The 22,974-nt window shown below is 39.8% G+C and overlaps 1 protein-coding gene across 1 annotated transcript; it reads left to right on the top strand.

Moving 5' to 3' along the window:
• The first annotated feature begins 19,229 nt into the window (after nucleotides 1-19,229).
• LOC130743829 (aluminum-activated malate transporter 2-like) lies at nucleotides 19,230-22,867 on the top strand. Its single transcript, XM_057596054.1, has 5 exons — nucleotides 19,230-19,469; nucleotides 19,714-19,854; nucleotides 20,008-20,280; nucleotides 22,492-22,607; nucleotides 22,697-22,867. The coding sequence occupies exons 1-5, from the start codon at nucleotides 19,262-19,264 to the stop codon at nucleotides 22,865-22,867; spliced, it is 909 nt and encodes a 302-aa protein (XP_057452037.1). The 5' UTR covers nucleotides 19,230-19,261.
• The last annotated feature ends 107 nt before the right edge of the window (nucleotides 22,868-22,974 follow it).

Below are 22,974 nucleotides of genomic sequence, written 5' to 3'. Positions count from 1 at the left end.
CAGTGCTTCTGATTTGTGTGAGATTGAGTTGAGGTCAGAGCCTGTAAATAGCACACTCAGAAAAACACGTTAGAGTACCACAATTGTTCATATCAAAAGGTTAACTTGTAATCATCAAAACATAGAGTTGTACTACTAGATCAAAACTTGATCTTACAATCTCCCCCTTTTTGATGATGACAAAACTAAGATTTTTGATGAACAATTCTTAAACATTAAACTGAATTCACTCAGAGTTTAGAGATATAGAATAAGACTTATCCTGATGTGAATAGTTTATCTTGCTCATTCTGAATTCAAGTCACTGCTTGATTCTGAACTTAGCTCCCCCTGAATCTAATACTTGATGAAAACGTCAGTAAAGTCTAGATTCTGAGCTAAATGATATAAGAGTTCAGAGTGAAAAACTTATGACATAGATGAAAAACGAATAATCAGAGCGCATAAGTAATCAGAGTCACGGACGAGGTATCAGAGTCTTGGGTATCAGAGTCAACTTAGAATCACTTCAGAAGAAGTGAAATGTATTCCTTGTATTTGCCCAGTGACACATCTATGGTCATGAAGGTGGAACTCTTAAATTCTCCAAAAGAAAAATAAATCACACTAACACATCTTACACATCAAAAACTGGGTTTACTCCCCCTTTTTGTCATAAGCAAAAAGCTTGGGGTGTGAAAAACTTAGCTTGAAGTACAAGGTACTCCCCCTTAGAGAAGGTCTAAGTTTAAGGAAAATGTAAACGATGCAAGAATCAAAGTTAGGCGAAATAAATAGAGGAGTTAATGCAAGAGAAGAACGTTTACCACCGGTCAAGTGAGTAAAGAGAAGGGTCAGTTACCAAGAACTTAACCTCGAGAAACTGTAGGAGCATTAACTTGCAGAGAGAAAGTGAAGCCTATATAAAGCGTTGGAGAGAAAGGTAAGCTTCACACCTCGAACAATTTTCAGTTAAAAAAATGGCATCATACAACGTAGCACTAGAAGAGCTGAGGAAGAAGGCCTTTGAAGAGGACTTGTTCCTGAACATCAGGCATCCAGAGGGTACAACGACCGTCTCGGAGCTAACACGGACATTGCTGGAAGAGGACCTGCGTCCAGAGTTGGAGAGAGACCTGAAGGAATTTCTTGCCTTCGTGGAGGAGGTGCAAGAACTCAGCCGACTTGAACTCAAGCTGCTGGAAGAAAAAGAAAGTTTGGAAGAGAAGCTCAAGACTTCAGAAGAGATTCTGGAGAGGGATGAGCTAAAGAACAGGCTCAGCAACATCCAGCATGTACTGGATCGTCTGGAGAAGGATAGGTCAGAGCAGCGCCAGGAGTGCAGAAGAATAAGGAGAGATCCTCCATTCTAGACTTTTTAGAGAAGTAATGTATGATGTAAACACAAAAAGATTATGAATAAAACGAGTTTAGCAAACATATGTGACACAAGTATATAGATATGCATATATAATCACAAACGAATAAGATAGAATAAGTAAATAAAAAAGAAACAGAGTTTATATAAAACAACGTTAGATAAAAAGAAAGAAAAATGAAGAGATCCTAAAACTAAGGTTTGTCAGATCGTCGCAGAAGTTCCATCATCATTTGCTTCATCTCAATCAGCATGGATTCATGAATGTCAAGACGCTGTTCCATGATGTCGAGTCTGGATGAGCTTGTCTGAGTAGAGCTGGAAGGAACATTCTGAGCAGCTTGAGGATCTGGAATGGAAGCAGAAGCAGCAGGAGTAAACACAACTGGTGCAAGTGCTTGGCATCTAAGAGCTTCAGCCTCAGCTTCAAGTCGCTCTGCCTCAAGTCTGGCTTGTTCAGCTTGAGCTGCTGCAAGAAGTGCAGCTTCTTCTGCTTGTTCTTTCTTTCTCTTGGCTTCTTCAATAGCTTCAAGAAGCTTATTTCTCTGTTCTAGTTCATGAAGAGCCACCCTTCTAGCAAACCTTTGCTTGGCAGCCTCAATGCTCTGACTTCCCTCTGCATGCAGGAGCTGCATCATAATTGGAACTTGAGCCACTAGCCAAGTGCTCAGATTGTTCCACTCATCAGCCACACTTTCAGCATTCTCACTGAGGTCAGTCTGACCGTGCACATTGCGGAGCCTCAAGGAGGCTTCATGATAGAAAATATTGATGCACTCAGAGAGAGATGTGGGTTGAAGGTGAGTATAGGGAATTATGGAGAGGTTGGTTTCAGGAGAGGCTGGGTGATTGCTGCTATGAGCTTCAGAGGCACCTTGTGGAGAACCAATGTTAATCATGGGAGCATTGGGTTCAGAGGTTCCAAGGTGGGGGTCGGAAGTTTCAACCAGAGGATGAGGTGATCTAACCGAGGATTGGTTAGACACTGAATGTTCGGGTTCAGGTTCTGGTTGAATAGGCTCTTGTTGGTCAGGGACAGGGTGAGCTTGTTGAACCAAGGGGTCTGCCTCTTGTAAAGGATTAGCCAAGATAGGTTCATCTGGGTCTACTAGACGTTCAGGTCTAGGGCCAGGATATCTCCTAGGGCTTGGACAAGTTAGGTAATATTCTTCTAAGGTAGACACCTTTTCTTTTCTAACCTCCATGAATTTTCTAATGGATTCAGAGTTATTGGAGGGAGAAGAATCAGCAACATTGGTTGGGAAGGATACAGGTGTAAAGGCTGTTGAAGAGTCTGTATCCGTGGTTTTGGCAGCAGGACGTTCTGATGCTCTGGGAACAGAGTGATCAGACGTTCTAGGTTGTGGTTCTGTTTGATTTGGCTCGGGTTGGTCATGGATGATGGGTTCAGAAGATAATGGGTCGTACGGAATGGTGAGGAGAGAGGTTGGTTCTTCTGACCTAGAGGGTTGATTCTGAAGCAAATTCCAGAGAGGTGCTTCAGTAGGAGAAGGTTGAAAGAAGGAAGATCTTGGGGAATGTGGTGGAGTGGTGGTTTGTGCGGCTGGCTGGGATTCAGGAATAGGAGTGAGGGGATTGGAGGAGTGTTTGAGCATAGCAGAAATAGGGAGTGCATCAAATAAATTCAAATCATCATCAGAAGCAAGTGCAGGCTTACTTGAATGTGCTGATGATCGAGTCACTCTGGCAGGAGGTTCAGTCCTTCTGACCACTGCAGCAGCTGGTTCCACCCGAGTAGGCTTCACCACGATTCTGACCTTCTTCTGCTTCTTCTTTGGAGGACCATCCTCACTATCACTATCATCACCATCATCAGGCTTTCTCTTCGTCTTCTTGACCAGAGGGACATCAGATTCCTCTGAGGATTCTTCCAGAACCATCTTCCTCTGAGCTTTCTTCTTGGGAGGAGAAGGAAACTCTGGAGCTGGCGGTAGTCTGCTGACGAAATCATCAAGGTCTATTTCGAATCCTTGAGCCCTGAGGTCTTCAACATAGCATCTGATGGCGTCAGGATGGTCTGCTTGAGTCCACAGAGGGTAGTCATTCAGAGGCATCCTTCTGCTTCTGATCTCAGAAGATGTGTCTTCATGAGCAGGAGCAATCTTCTTCTGGACCAAACCCATCTTCTTCAGAGAGTTTGCAGTGAAGACATCACTGACAATTGTGCTCAAATCCTCTGTGCAACCAGCATTGATCAGATCTTGCACCAGGTTGCTTTCAATGAGAAAGTCTGAGAGCAGCCTCCCAAAAGGGATATATTTGATTGCAGACTTGATGGAGGCGGTGGTGCGAGACTTCCGGATGCATTCCTTCAAGTAGGAGAACAGGAAGAAGGGAAGGCAGATCTTCTCCTGATCTTGGATGAAGAACAACATCACCTTCTGGTTGAAGTTGATGTAGTCTGGAGAACTGCCCTTCGGTCTCTGGTTTATGCAGTTGAGCGGGATCTTGTGCCAGATCCTGAGTTTGGGATGAAGATCCATCACCTTATAACTCGTCTTGCCCGGTTTGAAGGTGGTGTACAGGGCCTGGTTGACTTTGTCTTTGGTGCTGGGTTTCAGCTTCGATTCCGTCAGTTGGAAACGAAACCCATAAGCAGTATCTGCACCCAGCAAGTTCACGAAGGACTTCTCCGTGATGATGATCTTTCTGCCAAGAATGTGAGAGACCACCTGAGTATCATCGCAGTCGGCGTGCTTCCAGAATTCCTTTACCAGTTTCTCATACACCGGTCCTCGAAGTCGGTTGAAGTAGTTTCCCCAACCTTGAGCTTGGACTTCAGGACGAAGATCATACCCATTTGCAGCCAGATTGTCGAGGTTGAATCTCCATTCTGCCAGGACTTGAAGTTCCTCAGGAGCAAATACGCAGTGAATGGCACAGCCCCGTTCTGCAATTGGAACAATCTGCTCTTGAGCTTGAACTTGTTCTTGTGCCGGGTTTTCAGAGCCCCTTTGACCCGTTGCTAGACCAACTACCATGTGAGGGAACTGAGGTGCATCTGCAGTAGATCTTCTGGTTTGTCTTACCATTTTGAGGAGGTTGAAGGTTTGAGGTAGAAGATGAAGGTTGAAAGATGAAGAGAGATCGAGAGAGAAATCGAGAAAAAGGCGGTTTTGAAAAGCAGAGAGAGCGAGAGTGAAAACCGGAAGTGAAAGAGAACGTGTGTGTATAGTGGGTTTTATCAAATAACCGTTGTTGATTCAAAGAGCACTTTAAGATCAACGGCTGAAAATTAAAGATAGATAGTAACAGTAAAATACACAAATCACACACAGGAGATAAGCATATCTACACGCAATCATAACAGACTGTCACACGGGCACAAGGAACTATGCATCAGAAATTCTGACACACATGTTGTTGTCTCAGCGTCAGAGTCAGTACCAGTGGGAACACACACTCTGATTGAGTTACCTTCTGAACTAGACATCTTCTGATCAAGAAGTATCATAGTCAGAGGTTCTGATCCATCTTCACTCTGGACAAAAGTCCATGTTTAGATTTTTCAGAATAAAATTAAATCTATCCTCTGCTAAGGGCTTTGTAAAGATATCTGCCCATTGATGGTCAGTATCAACAAACTTCAGAAGAAGTACGCCCTTCTGTACATAATCTCTAATAAAGTGATACTTTACCTCAATGTGCTTTGCCCTTGAATGCAAGATAGGATTCTTACTCAATGAGATTGCAGCAGTGTTATCACAATAGATTGGGATATTGCTCTCAAGGATCTGATAATCCTCCAGCTGATGTTTCATCCAGAGCATCTGAGTGCTGCATATTGCTGCTGAGATATATTCTGCTTCTGCAGTTGATAGTGCAATGGTTGATTGCCTCTTGCTTGCCCATGAGACTAAATTGCTTCCCAGAAATTGACAATTTCCGGAAGTACTTTTTCTCTCTGTTCTATCTCCAGCATAATCAGCATCACAATAACCTGAAAGCTTATACTCTGATGTTTTCTTATACATCAAGCCAAGGTTAGTGGTGCCTTTCAGATACCTTAGGATCCTCTTAACAGCAGTTAAGTGGGTTTCCCTTGGATCTGATTGGAATCGAGCACATAAATGAACACTAAATAGTATGTCTGGCCTAGATGCAGTTAAGTATAGAAGTGAACCTATCATGCCACGATAGAGCTTCTGACATACTTTACCACTTTTATCTTCTTTCTCCAGAATGCATGTAGGATGCATTGGAGTCTTGGCCACTGTAGATTCCAGCATATTGAACTTCTTCAGAAGTTCTTTAGTGTACTTGCTCTGATGGATATATGTTCCTTCTGGTGTTTGATCAACTTGTATTCCCAGAAAGTACTTTAATTCTCCCATCATACTCATCTCAAATTCAGCCTGCATCATCTCAGAAAATTCTTTGCATAGAGATTGATTAGCAGAACCAAATATAATATCATCAACATAGATTTGCACAATTAAGATATCATCTTTATAAGTCTTGCAAAAAAGAGTTGTATCTACTTTACCCCTTACAAACTCATTCTCCAGAAGGAATGAGCTAAGTCTCTCATACCATGCTCTGGGAGCTTGCTTCAGACCGTAGAGTGATTTCTTCAATTTGAACACATGGTCTGGTTTCTTTTCATCTTCAAAACCTGGGGGTTGATGAACATAGACTTCCTCTGAGATATAACCATTTAGGAAGGCACTCTTTACGTCCATCTGATGTAGAACTATGTTGTGATTTACTGAGAAAGAGATCAACAGTCTGATTGCCTCCAGTCTTGCTACCGGAGCAAATGTTTCAGTGTAGTCTATTCCTTCCTGCTGGCTGTAGCCTTGAGCAACTAGCCTTGCCTTGTTTCTGACTACATCTCCTTTCTCATTCAGCTTGTTTCATAAGCACAGCCTTAAATTGGATTTAAGCTTGTCCAAATTAAGCACAAGTCTCCATGCGAGCAATGTGTTATATTTTGGAGCTTGTCCAAATGAAATCAAATAGTGTGACTTTGATTCAATGAACAACTAAGTCAAAAGAGGGAAAATTTTGACTAAGTTATATATGCAAAAGCCTTATGATTCAAAGAATAGTTGATCAATATAAATTTCTCCAAAATCTTTGAGATTTGCATAAATGATATTTTACTACACACAGTAAAGAAAAATGGGATGGTTCTGAAGCAAAGGTTAGTAAATGGAAATTTCATTATGTTATATTTTGGAGCTTTGATATCTTAAGCTATATCTTTCAGTTTTTGATAATTATATGAAATAGCATGTTAACTGGTTTATGGTAGTCGTATTTAAGTTCTTTAGTTGGGCGAAGCGATAATGTTAATGTTATAGTTACGATGATTAAGTACAGATTATATTAGAAGATATGAAATCCTTCGATAGAAATGAGTGAAGCATACAAGGAAGATCTTTGATGAGCAAAAGACTTAGACAATTTACTAACATTGAAAGGAAAGTGAAATTCTAGATCCCTTAGAACAAATGTCCTGCACGATGCTGGGACAATCGATTAGAACATCATATGACTGAAAAGCATGAACACAAAAACAACTAAAAGAAACAAGACACAAAAAGTTGTTAACCCAGTTCGGTGAAACTACACCTACGTCTGGTTAGCTTTCGCCCAATGAAAAGGAATTCCACTATCTCAAGATCTAGGTATTACAGACACACATGAACACATCAAGTTCATTGTTCTTAACCTAATCTACCCAACTTGTGCTTAATTTGGACAAGCTTAAATCCAATTTAAGGCTGTGCTTATGAAACAAGCTGAATGAGAAAGGAGATGTAGTCAGAAACAAGGCAAGGCTAGTTGCTCAAGGCTACAGCCAGCAGGAAGGAATAGACTACACTGAAACATTTGCTCCGGTAGCAAGACTGGAGGCAATCAGACTGTTGATCTCTTTCTCAGTAAATCACAACATAGTTCTACATCAGATGGACGTAAAGAGTGCCTTCCTAAATGGTTATATCTCAGAGGAAGTCTATGTTCATCAACCCCCAGGTTTTGAAGATGAAAAGAAACCAGACCATGTGTTCAAATTGAAGAAATCACTCTACGGTCTGAAGCAAGCTCCCAGAGCATGGTATGAGAGACTTAGCTCATTCCTTCTGGAGAATGAGTTTGTAAGGGGTAAAGTAGATACAACTCTTTTTTGCAAGACTTATAAAGATGATATCTTAATTGTGCAAATCTATGTTGATGATATTATATTTGGTTCTGCTAATCAATCTCTATGCAAAGAATTTTCTGAGATGATGCAGGTTGAATTTGAGATGAGTATGATGGGAGAATTAAAGTACTTTCTGGGAATACAAGTTGATCAAACACCAGAAGGAACATATATCCATCAGAGCAAGTACACTAAAGAACTTCTGAAGAAGTTCAATATGCTGGAATCTACAGTGGCCAAGACTCCAATGCATCCTACATGCATTCTGGAGAAAGAAGATAAAAGTGGTAAAGTATGTCAGAAGCTCTATCGTGGCATGATAGGTTCACTTCTATACTTAACTGCATCTAGGCCAGACATACTATTTAGTGTTCATTTATGTGCTCGTTTCCAATCAGATCCAAGGGAAACCCACTTAACTGCTGTTAAGAGGATCCTAAGGTATCTGAAAGGCACCACTAACCTTGGCTTGATGTATAAGAAAACATCAGAGTATAAGCTTTCAGGTTATTGTGATGCTGATTATGCTGGAGATAGAACAGAGAGAAAAAGTACTTCTGGAAATTGTCAATTTCTGGGAAGCAATCTAGTCTCATGGGCAAGCAAGAGGCAATCAACCATTGCACTATCAACTGCAGAGGCAGAATATATCTCAGCAGCAATATGCAGCACTCAGATGCTCTGGATGAAACATCAGCTGGATGATTATCAGATCCTTGAGAGCAATATCCCAATCTATTGTGATAACACTGCTGCAATCTCATTGAGTAAGAATCCTATCTTGCATTCAAGGGCAAAGCACATTGAGGTAAAGTATCACTTTATTAGAGATTATGTACAGAAGGGCGTACTTCTTCTGAAGTTTGTTGATACTGACCATCAATGGGCAGATATCTTTACAAAGCCCTTAGCAGAGGATAGATTTAATTTTATTCTGAAAAATCTGAACATGGACTTTTGTCCAGAGTGAAGATGGATCAGAACCTCTGACTATGATACTTCTCGATCAGAAGATGTCTAGTCTAGAAGGTAACTCAATCAGAGTGTGTGTACCCATTGGTACTGACTCTGAAGCTGAGACAGCAACACGTGTATCAGTATTTCTGATGCATAGTTCCTTGTGCCCGTGTGACAGTCTGTTATGATTGCGTGTAGATGTGCTTCTCTCCTGTGTGTGATAGGTGTATTTACTGTGAATATCTATCTTTAATTTTCAACCGTTGATCTTAAATTGCTTTTTGAATCAACAACGGTTATTTGTCAAAACCCACTATACACACACGATCTCCTTCACTTTCGGTTTTTACTCTCTCTCTCTCTTGCTATTTCAAAACCGCTTATCCTCGATTTCTCTCTCGATCTCTCTTCATCTTTCAACCTTCATCTTCTACCTAAACCTTCAACCGCTTCAAAAATGGTGAGTCAAACCAGAAGAGCTACCGCAGATGCAACCCAGTTCCCTCATATGGTAGTTGGTCTAGCAACGGGTCAAAGGGGCCCTGAGAATCCGACTCAAGATCAAGGTCAAGCTCAAGAGCAAATTATTCCAATTGCAGAACGGGGCTGTGCCGTTCACTGTGTATATGCTCCTGAGGAACTTCAAGTCCTGGCAGAATGGAGATTCGACCTCGACAACCTTGCTACGAATGGGTATGATCTTCGTCCTGAAGTCCAAGTCCAAGGTTGGGGAAATTACTTCAACAGGCTTCGAGGACCGGTGTATGATAAACTGATCAAGGAATTCTGGAAGCACGCCGACTGCGATGATACTCAGGTGGTATCTCACATTCTTGGAAGAAAGATCATCATCACAGAGAAGTCTTTCGTAAACTTGCTGGGTGCAGAAACTGCTTTTGGGTATCGTTTCCAGTTCACTGAATCGAAGCTGAAACCCAAGACGAAGGATGAAACCAACAAGGCCCTGTACACCAATTACAAACCGGGCAAGACGAATTACAAGGTGATGGACCTTCATCCCAAGCTCAGGATCTGGCACAAGATTTTGCTCCACTGCATAAACCAGAGACCAAAGGGCAGTTCCCCAGACTACATCAACTTCAACCAGAAGGCGATGTTGTTCTTCATCCAAGACAAGAAGAAGATTTGTCTTCCCTACTTCCTGTTCTCCTACTTGAAGGAGTGTATCCGGAAGTCTCGTACCACTTCCTCCATCAAGTCAGCAATCAAGTATATTCCTTTCGGGAGACTGTTGTCTGATCTCTTCATTGAGAGTGGCCTCATTCAAGATCTGATAAATGCTGGATGCACAGAGGATCTGACCACTATTGTCAGTGACGTCTTCACTGCAAATTCACTCAAGAAAATGGGCCTAGTCAAGAAGAAGATTGCTCCTGCCCATGAAGACACATCTTCTGAGATCAGAAGTAGAAGGGTGCCTCTGAATGACTACCCTCTGTGGACACAGGCTGACAATCCTGAAGCCATTAGGTGTTATGTTGAAGACCTAATTGCTCAAGGCTTTGAAATTGATCTCGATGAATTTTTCAGCCGACTGCCGCCAGCTCCAGAGTTTCCTTCTCCTATCAAGAAGAAAGCTCAGAGGAAGATGATCCTAGAAGAATCTTCTGAGGAATCAGATGTCCCTCTGATCAAAAAGAAGAAGGCTGGTCAATCCAAGAGAAAGCATGATGAAACCAGCAAGCCTGATGATGGTGATGATGGTGATGATGGTGATAATGAGGATGGTCCTCCTAAGAAGAAGAAGAAGCAGGTCAGAATTGTGGTGAAGCCTACTCGGGTGGAACCAGCTGCTGAAGTGATCAGAAGGATTGAAACTCCTGCCAGAGTGACAAGATCATCAGCACATTCAAGTAAGTCTGTCGTTGCTTCTGATGATGATTTGAATTTATTTGATGCACTCCCCATATCAGCCTTGCTCAAACAATCTTCAAATCCCCTCACTCCTATTCCTGAATCCCAACCAGCTGCACAAACCACCTCTCCACCACATTCCCCAAGGTCTTCATTTTTTCAACCTTCCCCTACTGAAGCACCTCTCTGGAATTTGCTCCAGAACCAACCCTCTAGGTCAGAAGAACCAACCTCTCCCATTACCATTCCGTACAACCCATTAACTTCTGAACCTATCATTCATGAGCAACCAGAGCCAACCCAAACAGAACCTGGACCCAGAACCTCTGATCACTCTGTCCCAAGAGCATCAGAACGTCTGGCTCTCAGAACCACGGATACAGACTCTTCCACAGCCCTTACACCTGTATCCATCCCAACCAATGTTGCTGACTCTTCTCCCTCCAATAACTCTGAATCCATTAGAAAATTCATGGAGGTCAGAAAAGAAAAGGTGTCTACCTTAGAAGAGTATTACCTCACTTGTCCAAGCCCTAGGAGATATCCTGGCCCTAGACCTGAACGTCTAGTTGACCCAGATGAACCTATCTTGGCCAATCCTTTACATGAGGCAGACCCTTTGGCTCCACAAGCTCACCCTGTCCCTGACCAACAAGAGCCTATTCAACCAGAACCTGAACCAGAACAATCTGTGTCTAACCAATCCTCGGTTAGATCACCCCATCCTCTGGTTGAAACTTCAGAACCTCACCTTGGAACCTCTGAACCAAATGCTCAAATGTTTAACATTGGCTCTCCACAAGGTGCCTCTAAAGCTCACAGCAGCAATCACCCAGCCTCTCCTGAAACCAACCTCTCTATCATTCCTTACACTCACCTCCGACCCACATCTCTCTCTGAGTGCATCAATATTTTCTATCATGAAGCCTCTTTGATGCTACGCAATGTGCAAGGTCAGACTGACCTAAGTGAGAATGCTGAACATGTGGCTGAAGTGTGGAATAATCTGGGCACTTGGCTAGTGGCTCAAGTTCCAGTTATGATGCAGCTCCTGCATGCAGAAGGAAGTCAGAGGATCGAGGCCGCAAAGCAAAGGTTTGCTAGAAGGGTAGCTCTTCATGAACAAGAACAGAGACATAAGCTTCTTGAAGCTATTGAAGAGGCTAAGAGAAAGAAAGAACAAGCAGAAGAAGTTGCACGTCAAGCAGCAGCTCAAGCTGAACAAGCCAGACTAGAGGCAGAACGACTTGAAGCTGAGGCTGAAGCCCTTAGATGCCAAGCACTTGCACCAGTAGTATTTACTCATGCTGCTTCTACTTCCATTCCAGCTCCTCAAGCTGCTCAGAATGTTCCTTCCAGTTCTACTCAGTCAAGCTCGTCCAGACTCGACATCATGGAACAGCGTCTTGACACTCATGAATCCATGCTACTCGAAATGAAGCACATGATGATGGAACTTCTGCGTCGATCTGATAAACCCTAGTTTTAGGATCTCTTCGCTTTTCTTTTTCTTTAACTTTGTTTTATTTCGTTAACTTCTATTTCTTTTTATATATTTATTCTACTTTGTTCATGTGTGATTATCTATGCATATCTATCTATATTTTTGTCACATATGCTTGCAAAAATCTTTTTTTTTCATAATTTCTTTTTGTTTACATCATACATTCTTTTCCTAAAGTCTAGAATGGAGGATCCCTCCTCATTCTTCTACACTCCTGGCGCTGCTCTGACCTATCCTTCTCCAGACGCTCCAGTGCATACTGGATGTTGTTGAGCCTGTCCTTTAGCTCATCCCTCTCCAGAATCTCTTCTGCAGTCTTGAGCTTCTCTTCAAAACTCTCTTTTTCTTCCAGCAGCTTGAGTTCAAGCTGGCTGAGTTCTTGCACCTCCTCCACGAAGGCAAGAAATTCCCTCAGGTCTCTTTTCAACTCTGGACGCAGGTCCTCCTCCAGCAGTGTCCGTGTTAGCTCTGAGATGGTCCTAGTACCCTCTGGATGCCTGATGTTCAGGAACAAGTCCTCCTCAAAGGCCTTCCTTCTCAGCTCTTCTAGTGCTACGATGTATGATGCCATTTTTTCTTTACTGAAAATTGTTCGAGTTGTGAAGCTTACCTTTCTCTCCAACGCTTTATATAGGCTTCACTTTCTCTCTGAAATTTAATGCTCCTACAGTTTCTCGAGGTTAGGTTCTTGGTAACTGACCCTCCTCTTTACTCCCTTGGCCGGTGGTAAACGTTCTTATCTTGCATTAACTCTTCTATTTATTTCGCCTAACTCTGATTCTTGCATCGCTTTCATTTTCTTTAAACTTAGACCTTCTCTAAGGGGGAGTACCTTGTACTTCAAGCTAAGTTTTTCACACCCCAAGCTTTTTGCTTATGACAAAAAGGGGGAGTAAACCCAGTTTTTGATGTGTAAGATGTGTTAGTGTGATTTATTTTTTCTTTTGGAGAATTTAAGAGTTCCACCTTCATGACCATAGATGTGTCACTGGGCAAATACAAGGAATACATTTCACTTCTTCTGAAGTGATTCTAATTTGACTCTGATACCCAAGACTCTGATACCTTGTCCGTGACTCTGATTACTTATGCGCTCTGATTACTCGATTTTCATCTATGTCATAAGTTTTTCACTCTGAACTCTTATATCATTTAGCTCAGAATCTAGACTTTACTAACGTTTTCATCAAGTATTAGATTCAGGGGGAGCTAAGCTCAGAATCAAGCAGTGACTTGACTTCAGAATGAGCAAGATAAATTATTCACATCAGGATAAGTCTTATTCTATATCTCTAAACTCTGAGTGAATTTAGTTTAATGTTTAAGAATTGTTCATCAAAAATCTTAGTTTTGTCATCATCAAAAAGGGGGAGATTGTAAGATCAAGTTTTGATCTAGTAGTACAACTCTATGTTTTGATGATTACAAGTTAACCTTTTGATATGAACAATTGTGGTACTCTAACGTGTTTTTCTGAGTGTGCTATTTACATGCTCTGACCTCAACTCAACCTCACACAAATCAGAAGCATTGTGTTAAAGAGCGACCCAAGCAACGCTTTCGCATTCACCATGTTCAGTATGAACAGTGGAAAAGCTTCAGAAGTTCTGAAGTTATACAAACTCTGATGTGGACTCAGTCACTAGAAGTTCTAAAGATCCAGAAAGTCTGATAACCAAGAAACACTGAAGGCTCAGATATTCTGATGGTGTAGAAGACTCTGAAGATCCAGAAGCTGATTAGTGAAGTTCTGATGTCCAGAAGCAAGATACTCTGAAGACCATGTTCTTCCCTCTGAGTTCAGAATCAGAAGAAACAATGGTCAGAGGATCTGGGCTTTCCCTCTGACTCTGATCAACCGGCTTCACAAGTTCCAATATGAAGCTTTCCCCTGATCAGAAGTCTCCTAGGTTTAAAGGTCAAGTCGCTATCCAAGTACAAAAGCAACTGTACCTTCCTGACGACCTACCTAACAGTCTCAGACATAGCAGAAGCTGGATTTTCCAGAACTGCCCTCCAACGGTAGCATTTTCCATGCAACGCTCAACCCTAATCCTTGGAGTATATATAGAGACTGAAGACTGAAAGAAGCGGCTAGAAGCATTCACATACGCGCAAGACATATTCAAATTCTTCTAAGCTTTCTTTCATCTGAAATTCATTGAGTTTACTATTAGCTTTTTAGAAGCAAATCTCTTGTAAACAATTCTTTGATAAACAGTTTGTTTAGTTCCTTTAGGAGATCAAGGTTGATCGGATCCTAGAGAAGACTAAGAGAGTGAATCTTAGTGTGAGCTAAGTCAGTGTAATTGTTAGTCACTTGTAGGTTTCAAGTGCAGTTGTAACTCTTACCTGATTAGTGGATTGCCTTCATTCTAAGAAGGAAGAAATCACCTTAACGGGTGGACTGGAGTAGCTTGAGTGATTCATCAAGTGAACCAGGATAAAATCCTCGTGTGCTTTTCTATCTCTTATCTTTAGCACTTAAGTTCTCGAAAGATTTGTCAAAATCTTTAAGGTGGAAGTTTTATACTGAAAACGTTATTCAACCCCCCCCCCCTTTCTACCGTTTTTCATACCTTCAGTCTTAACTTCCTGGCGGATATGATCAAGGCTAAAGCAACCTTTTCTATTTTTTGGTATCTCACCTCTGCTCCTTGAAGGGCATGACTCACAAAATATATGATCCTCAAATCATCTTTAACTTCTTGCAGTAAAATTGAACTAACAGCATTATCAGATATTGAAATAAACATTGACAGCGAAATACCTGACATTGGTTTTGACAAAATTGGTGGTTTAGACAAGTGTTCCTTTAAATTTTGAAACGCCGCTTCACATTCTTCTGTCCATTGAAACGCCTTATTCTTTCTCAAGCATTGGAAAAATGGAGCTGATTTATTTCCAGAACATGGCAAAAATCTTGCCAAAGCTGCAATTCTCCCAGTCGATTTCTGCACATCTTTCACTGAAGCAGGACTTTGCATTTCGAGAATGGCTTTACACTTATTAGGATTTGCTTCAATTCCCCTCCTTGTGATCATGAAACCCAAAAATTTTCCACTTTGAATCCCAAACGAGCATTTTTCTGGATTGAGTCGCATATTATGTTTCCTGAGTTCACCAAAAGCTTCCTTCAAATCTGAGCAGTTTGTTAACATTTCATCTGATTTAACCACCATATCATCAACATAAATTTCCATGTTTCTCCCCACTTGTTTATCAAAAACTTTGTCCATCAATCTTTGATAAGTCGCACCTGCATTTTTGAGCCCAAACGACATAGTCTGATAACAATAGTTCGCCTGATTCGTCATGAAAGCTGTTTTCTCCTCATCCGGTCCATACATTCTGATTTGATGATATCCTGAGTATGCATCCATGAAGCTGAGCATACCAAATCCAGACGCTCTATCAACAAGTTTATCAATGTTTGGCAAAGGATAAGAGTCTTTCGGATAATGCTTGTTCAAGTCCGTATAATCAGTGCACATCCTCCACTTTCCATTAGCCTTTTCACCATAACAACATTTGCTAGCCAAGTCGGATACTTCACTTCTCTGATAAATCCAGCCTCTAGCAACTTATTAGTTTCCACTTTCACAGCTTTCTCTACGCCCATCTTCCTTTTGAACTGAACAATTGGCTTCGCCCCAGGATTTAGAGCTAACTTATGACAAATAAACTCCGGATCAATCCCAGGAAGATCTTTCGCACTCCATGCAAACAAATCCATGTTCTCAGATAGAAGTTTAGTTAGCCTGTCCTGTTGACTTGCTGTTAAACATACGCCCACTTTCAGATTTCTCTCCCCAATCACCACAATCTTAGTTTCCTCCTCTGAAGTCATCTTGTGTTCCAAAAATCCATCACGAGGATCCAAACTTGCTTCATTTTGATTCACATTGACCTCATATACTCGATGTCCTTCCTTCATAGCTTTCTTTCCCATATGACCATACTGCTTAAAACTTTCAGAATAACACTTTCGAGCCACAACTTGATCAGCCTTTATTACTCCCACACCACCTGTGCTCAACGGATACTTGATTGTCAAATGTCGGGTAGAAATAATCGCCCCAAGTCTGTTCAAAGACGGTCTCCCAATAAGCCATTATAGGGCGAAGTACATTTTACCACCAGGAATTTGATGGCAAATGCCTCCGCATTCTTCCCTTCACCGAAAATTGTATTCAGCTCCACATATCCCCTGACAAAAACTTTCTCTCCAGAGAAGCCCACTAACGACCCATCATAAGGCAATAGATCTGATTCCGTTAAACCCAACTTCTCAAAAGCATCTCCATAAATCAAATCAGTTGAACTGCCCTTGTCTAATAACACTCTTTCAATTTCATATTCTGCTATCCTTAGCATCACTATAATTGGATCGTCCTCGTGTGGTTGAATTCCCTCAAAGTCTTTTGCATTGAAAGTGATATCTGGCTGATTGATTCCCCAACTTCCCCAATCATTAGAATAAACAGAATTAATAGAATGAACATACATTTTTCGAGCTAAATAAGTTGTACCTCCTCCACGAAATCCACCAAAAATAGAATGAATTCGGCCCTTAGCTTTGCTCTCTGTTTGCTTCTTGTGCTCCTCATTCTCGATTTCTTTCCCTTCATCAATACGCCGGGCTGAAGTTCCTGCCTCATCTGAATTGTTTCGCTCCGATAGTTGCTTCATGCAACCTGTTTTGATCAATGCTTCTATCTCCTTTCGCAAAGTAAAACAATCATCAGTGTTATGTCCCGAAATCCTATGATACTCACACCACTTTGTCTTATCCACGTGGCCTGTGTAGGATCACGCGCTTACCACTACGCCAAAACCAATTGGTGTTAGTGAGGGCGCAACGTTATTTCTTATAGCGTAGCAGACAACGCCCCGTTTCGAATGCTACCTGCAGGCAGGATGCTGGCCCACCTGGACCCAACAATCCCCCCCCAGCACCTGCCAGCCAAACTAGCTGCACAGCATGCCTTCCGTGGGATTCGAACACGGGACCTGGCTCTGATACCACTTGTAGGATCACGCGCTTACCACTACGCCAAAACCAATTGGTGTTAGTGAGGGCGCAACGTTATTTCTTATAGCGTAGCAGACAACGCCCCGTTTCGAATGCTACCTGCAGGCAGGATGCTGGCCCACCTGGACCCAACAGCCTGGTGGTGGTTTTGGTTGCCTTGGGAAACGGATGACGTTCGCCTCTAGACACGTATGCAAAGCCTCAGTTAAATTAACCGCCAAAGGTATCGCACGATCATTTTGATTTCGAGTCCACGTCATTGAATGTCCATACCCACGAGTGCCATACGGTTGAGCACGATGTTTAAAATTGGAAAGGTTATTTTGACGATTGTCAAAACGGTTTCAATTATTGTACCTTCTATCTCCATGCTCAACTACTCCCTTCGAACGCTGATCGTTAACCGCCCCTCTCTTCGGCTCAAATTGCTGCTGTTGGCCGGTAACCGCCGCATTTGAACGATTCTTCTTAACCTGATCGCTTTGCTCCTCCCTGATGAAACCCTGAACTCTGGTTCGTAATTCTGCCATTGTTGTTACCGGCTTTCTGCTTAGGTTGCTATTCAGATTTCCCGGCCTTAATCCCAATTCAAAGGCCGCTATGCAAATTTCCGGCATTTTATCTTCCAAATGCACTAACAACTGATTGAATCACCCCATATATGACTGCAGAGATTCATATTGCCCTTGACGAACATTGAATAACGTTGCTGGAGTTACCTTCTGTGCACGGCTAGTTGAAAATTGTGATAAAAAATTTGCAGACAACTCTGTAAAATTCACTATCGATCGTGAAGGTAACGTCGTAAACCAAGTCATAGCAGACTTCTTGAAAGTAGATGGAAGCATCTTGCACTTGAGTGCATCCGATGCGCCCACAATGACCATTTTTGTGTTGAAATACACCAAATGGTCCTTCGGATCCGTGTCTCCGCAGTAAGAATCCAAAACAAGTGTCTTCAAATTGTCTGGGAAGGTAGTGTTTGCTATTTCCTCAGTGAAAGGTTGGAAATCTACTACCGACTCAGCCATTCTTCGATCGCCCTCGCGTAGCCCATGAGTCTGATTGAGATCTGTAAGTTGAGTTTGTAACTGTTGATTGTGTTGATGTAGATTATTGAGATCATTCATGATTCGCTGGAGAACATCAGGAGTAACATTATCCGGAGGGATAACGTTCCTCTCTCTGTTCGCCCCAGATCGAGTCACCATTTCTGATGAGAATGAAGCCTAGGAAGAATTTCCTTCGGCCCCACGGTGGGCGCCAATGTTCCGGTATGGAACCACAGACTAAGGCTAACCAATTTAGAGAGCAAGCGAAAGTAAACAAAATGAGTAAAATGCGTGAAATGATAGGTCCCCCATCGCTTGGATGGTGCCTATTATTTATATTTTGGGTTTTGGTCCGACCGAACCATGGGTTGCCCGACCCATTAATTACATTGCTTTGATCAGCCCAATTACTAAGTAAATCAATACGCCCATATCAGACCAGGTAGAATTGGCATGATGAATGATATAGAAGTAGACTAAGTTTAGTAATCAACTTGGAAGTTATTCACAATTGTTTCACTAAGGTTAAGTATTTTCATTATAGTTCATGCTAAACTCAATAAATACATGTTTGATCATTTAATTACATAAGCATTACTTGTTTTACTCATTTTTATTTTGCTTAGACTTTTGTAATTTGCGTTTTCTCTTTCCGATCTTAAATTGACTTCAGCGTCAGAGTGTTTTATGCAGCTACCTCTGTCGCTAATTAAGTTCCGCCGTGGATGTGCACACAGCCTAAAACTAGTACTACAGGAAGATAAGTTGTAGTCTTTGCTCAATTTTAGAAGAACAACGTACAAGAGTTAAACGAGTTAATTTCTGAGAAAATGAATTTTATCGCATCATATGAAATATATCATAAATAACTAATCTTAAATCTTAAATATAATTAGGAAAAACATGGTTAATGAGTTAATCAGTTTTTAACCTGATCCATCCTAAAATTGCTCATATTTTTTACTAACTATATGTAAAAAAAAATATGGTTATATATCTTTAACTTCCTTCTCAGCATCTTCCTAGGAGTAAAATAGTAAACAAAACAAAAAATTATATTCTCATAAGTCATAACATAAACAGTGTACACTATTTTCAAAAAGTAATTAAAACAGTAAAATTAAACTCCATGCGTGACTAAAAATGTTTTTCTTTTTAAGACTGCAGAGAAATTATTTATTATTCCATGGTTTTAACTTTTTCTAGTCACTCACCTATATATAGCCCCTAGAACCAGCTTGCAAATCTTGCACTGATTTTGGACTTCCAATCTCACTTCATTCCCACAAAGAGAGCGATCAAATTAAAGATGGTCTCACCAGGCGCTGAGAAACCATGGGCTAAGTTAGTCAAGTATGTACAAAATGAACCAAGAAGGATTATTCATTCCTTCAAGGTTGGATTGGCACTTGTGCTGGTTTCCATTTTGCACCATTTTCGTCCCTCCTTCTATGGTTTTGGTGAGAACATCATCTGGGCGGTTATGACTGTTGTCCTTGTCATCGAACTTTCTGTTGGTGAGTAACCATACCAATGGAAAATATGATTGATAATGTGTTAAAAGTGGCACCATCTGTATGAACTGTGTTAATTATCGATCCACCAATGAACATGTTTTTACAAGCATTCAATATATGTTGTCTATAATATGCTCTTTAATTATGTGTTAAAATTAACTTACAAAGAAGATCTCTTAACTTTTGAATCATGTTTTTCTTGGTAAAGCAGAGTAAATAGTTTGGTTTTTGACCTATTTTTCAGGTGCAACACTCGGAAGAGGTTTAAATAGGATGTTCGCTACAGGATTAGCTGCTGCTCTGGGGCTTGGAACCCATAGATTAGCATCTCTTTGTGGGAAGAATGGAAAAGATGTAGTGATTTCAGCATTTATCTTTGTGATTGGTAAGTGCGAGCGTGTTTGGTTGTTTGTTTAAGGGATGTTAGATTTGAAAGTTGATTTATACTAAACACATTAAGTTAATTGCTTGATTTATTGCAAATAACTATTAAACCATGACAATGTTTTCTAACTTCTTTTTGAATGATATATTGCAGGTGCGATATTGACATTTATGAGATTGTCGCCGCAATTGATGGCGAAATACGATTATGGATTCATGATATTCATCTTGACGTTCTGCTTGGTGACTCTTTCAGAATTTACAGACGGTGAACTCTTTCAAGTCGTGCATGAGAGGTTATTAACGATCATCATTGGGAGCTTGATAGCTATTGCAGTATGTGTTTGCATTTACCCTATCTGGATTGGTGAGGATCTTCACAATCAGATTGCTGGCAATATTATCAAAGTTGCTGACTTCTTGGAAGGTAATGTGATTCTTATTTGCATTGCAAGAAAACTTTTTTTTTAGTCTAATTACATTTTTTATTAGTTTCTCTTTTCTCAAATGAATTTTAAAATTTAGAAATTACACGCAAAATTTTCTTTCCATAGTTAACTCTAGAAGAATTTTCAAACACTACCTAAAGTGAAGTTCTAGCGTGGATTGGTTAAAAATTAATTTAGATATAAATCATGTTTTAATAATTAGTATTTAATATACATTATTTAAAATTTGATTTTCATATGTCAAAAGTATTTACAGAAAAGTCTTTTTTATTCTTGACCAAGGTATCTCATAGCCGACAGCTGTGAGACTAATCCTCGCCTCACGGTCAGGCACAAATATAAAAATTATTACTTTAGTTAAATTGATTTTAAAGCATCTAATTAAACTTACAATGTAAAGTAACATGTTATTCAAGCATCTTCTATTTTCTATTCTTCCGTACTGACAAGAACGAATCTCCCAGCCCTCCGTACTCATATTTTTATTTTATTTTAATTTACGGGTCTTCCGTAATATTTGTTCTATCACATGTAACTTTGTAAGGATCTACGTTATAGGGCATGGGACAATTCCTTCCATAAACTTTTTTATGTTTCCTTTATATTATATTATGTGTTGTTTATATTATCTGTCTTATAAAAAAATTATTTTCTTACTAATACATGTATCGTTTGCTCTCATTACTTATTTAATTATATGTATGTGTATTGTCTCCGCTACTCAGAGTTTTTAGAGATGCATCACTACTTATCGCCATGCTATATATATATATAATCTTCTATATAGCTTATAGTCTTATACAATTGTCATATTTGCAGCCAGTGTGTCATTCCCAAAACACAAAACAGAAGTCCCAGGTCAACTTGTGCTAGCTTTTAATATATTTTGCCTTTTAAAAAAAAAAAAGTCCCAGGTCATGTCATACTGCATGTGATATATAGTTGAAGTAAAATGACGTGCATAGAAGAAAGCCAAAATATGCCCACCTCAAACAGAATGAAACACACTATATTTTATAGTTTCATTCCCCAACAACTCATTTTTTTTCTTATTTGTTTATTTAGATTCTGGAGCGGGCGGACCTATATATATATATATATATATATGTATAAGTGAGGGAGTTCATCTTAACCCTTGAAAAAAAAAATTACACTTAATTTCCTATATAATTTCTTTTAAACCCTTTAAAAATTTTAAATTATACTAGCAAATTAAGTTTTGCACCTATTTGCACAATTATGACTTATATAATTTTTCATGTATAAACATATTAAAGTTGTTTTTAATTATATTTTTACCGATGTGTTCATTTGAAAAATTTAAACCGCTGACCCCGGGGTCTTGGATCCGCAACTGGAGCGGATAGAGATCAAAATCCCTATTCCATATTAATTTGTTTGTTTTCTTTCATGACTCTCCATGAATGACGGGAAAGAAACAAAACAGAACATCAAAAATATTTGATCTGATTCTTATAATAAGAGAATCAAATTGGTCAAATTGGGTTGAATTACCTACATGCTTCTTTTCAATATATATTGCTTGCTTATAAAAAAAAAATCAAATTAGAATTGTTGAAGGTCGAGTTTGATCATTTTTATAAAAAATCATTTTAAAATTGTATTACATTAGGTATTTTTTATATAAAATATTTATATTTAATTGAACTTCTTTTCTTTTTTACTATACAAAACATTAATGAAAAGGAATTAAAAATGTAGGTTAAAGGTAATTTTGAAAAAACTAATCTAAATTTATGGCAAATTTAATGCTCCCAAGGTGATTAGTTTTTTTGTTATACTAATCACTTTTGTTACCCTGTATTCTTTTGAGCTTTGTTCCCAAAGCTTTTGCTTAATATATATCTTTATGCTTTCTAAAAAAATATTAAGGATTAGAATAAAAAGAAATTTAATTCCTAAAACTATTCATTTTATGGGGCTTCATGGTGGCACTCTTTGAAGCAAAACTAGATAATTAATTACAAAGTGGTAAAAGTTAAGGGACATAAGAGTTGGGGAGAATGAAGGGTGAAGAGGCCAAAGTCCAAACCCTGGTGAAGAAACTAATTTACTAATAACTAATATTTGTCTATAAAAAAATGAAATTAAAATGTGTTTTTGCTATTTTTTAGATAAAACAATATGTGACCCTTATTATTAATGTCTTACGATTAAAACTAATACAGGATTTGGAGATGAGTACTTCAAAAATTCAGAGAATACAAAAGCTGATGTGGTGGATAAGCCATTTCTCGGCAGCTATAAACAAGTCCTCTCTTCAAAAAGCGCTGAAGAATCAAAGGTGAACACCAATAAAGAGTATTCAGCAGAAAAAGGAAAAGAAAAAATTATTTAACATTTTTTATTTTTAATTTCTTTTAACTTTGATAGGCTGTTTTGGCAAGATGGGAACCATGTCACGGTCAATTCAGATTTCGCCACCCATGGAACCAATACTTGAAGACTGGGAACCTAACTCGGTTGTGTGCTTACAAAATTGAAGCTCTTAGTGTCTACCTCCTTAACTCTGAGCAAGTACGATATTCCATATTTCATTTATAAAAATACCTAATAGTTTATCACTAAAATGTTATTGAATCACTTCTGATTAGAAGCAAAATGTCATATTGCGTATTTTGTTCTACGGTGAAAAATCCTAAAACTATTTA

This window comes from Lotus japonicus, chromosome 3, assembly GCF_012489685.1.
Source record: "Lotus japonicus ecotype B-129 chromosome 3, LjGifu_v1.2".
Taxonomy (NCBI): domain Eukaryota; kingdom Viridiplantae; phylum Streptophyta; class Magnoliopsida; order Fabales; family Fabaceae; genus Lotus; species Lotus japonicus.
Note: the sequence above shows the minus strand (reverse complement) of the source record. Positions and strands in the feature narration are given on the sequence as shown.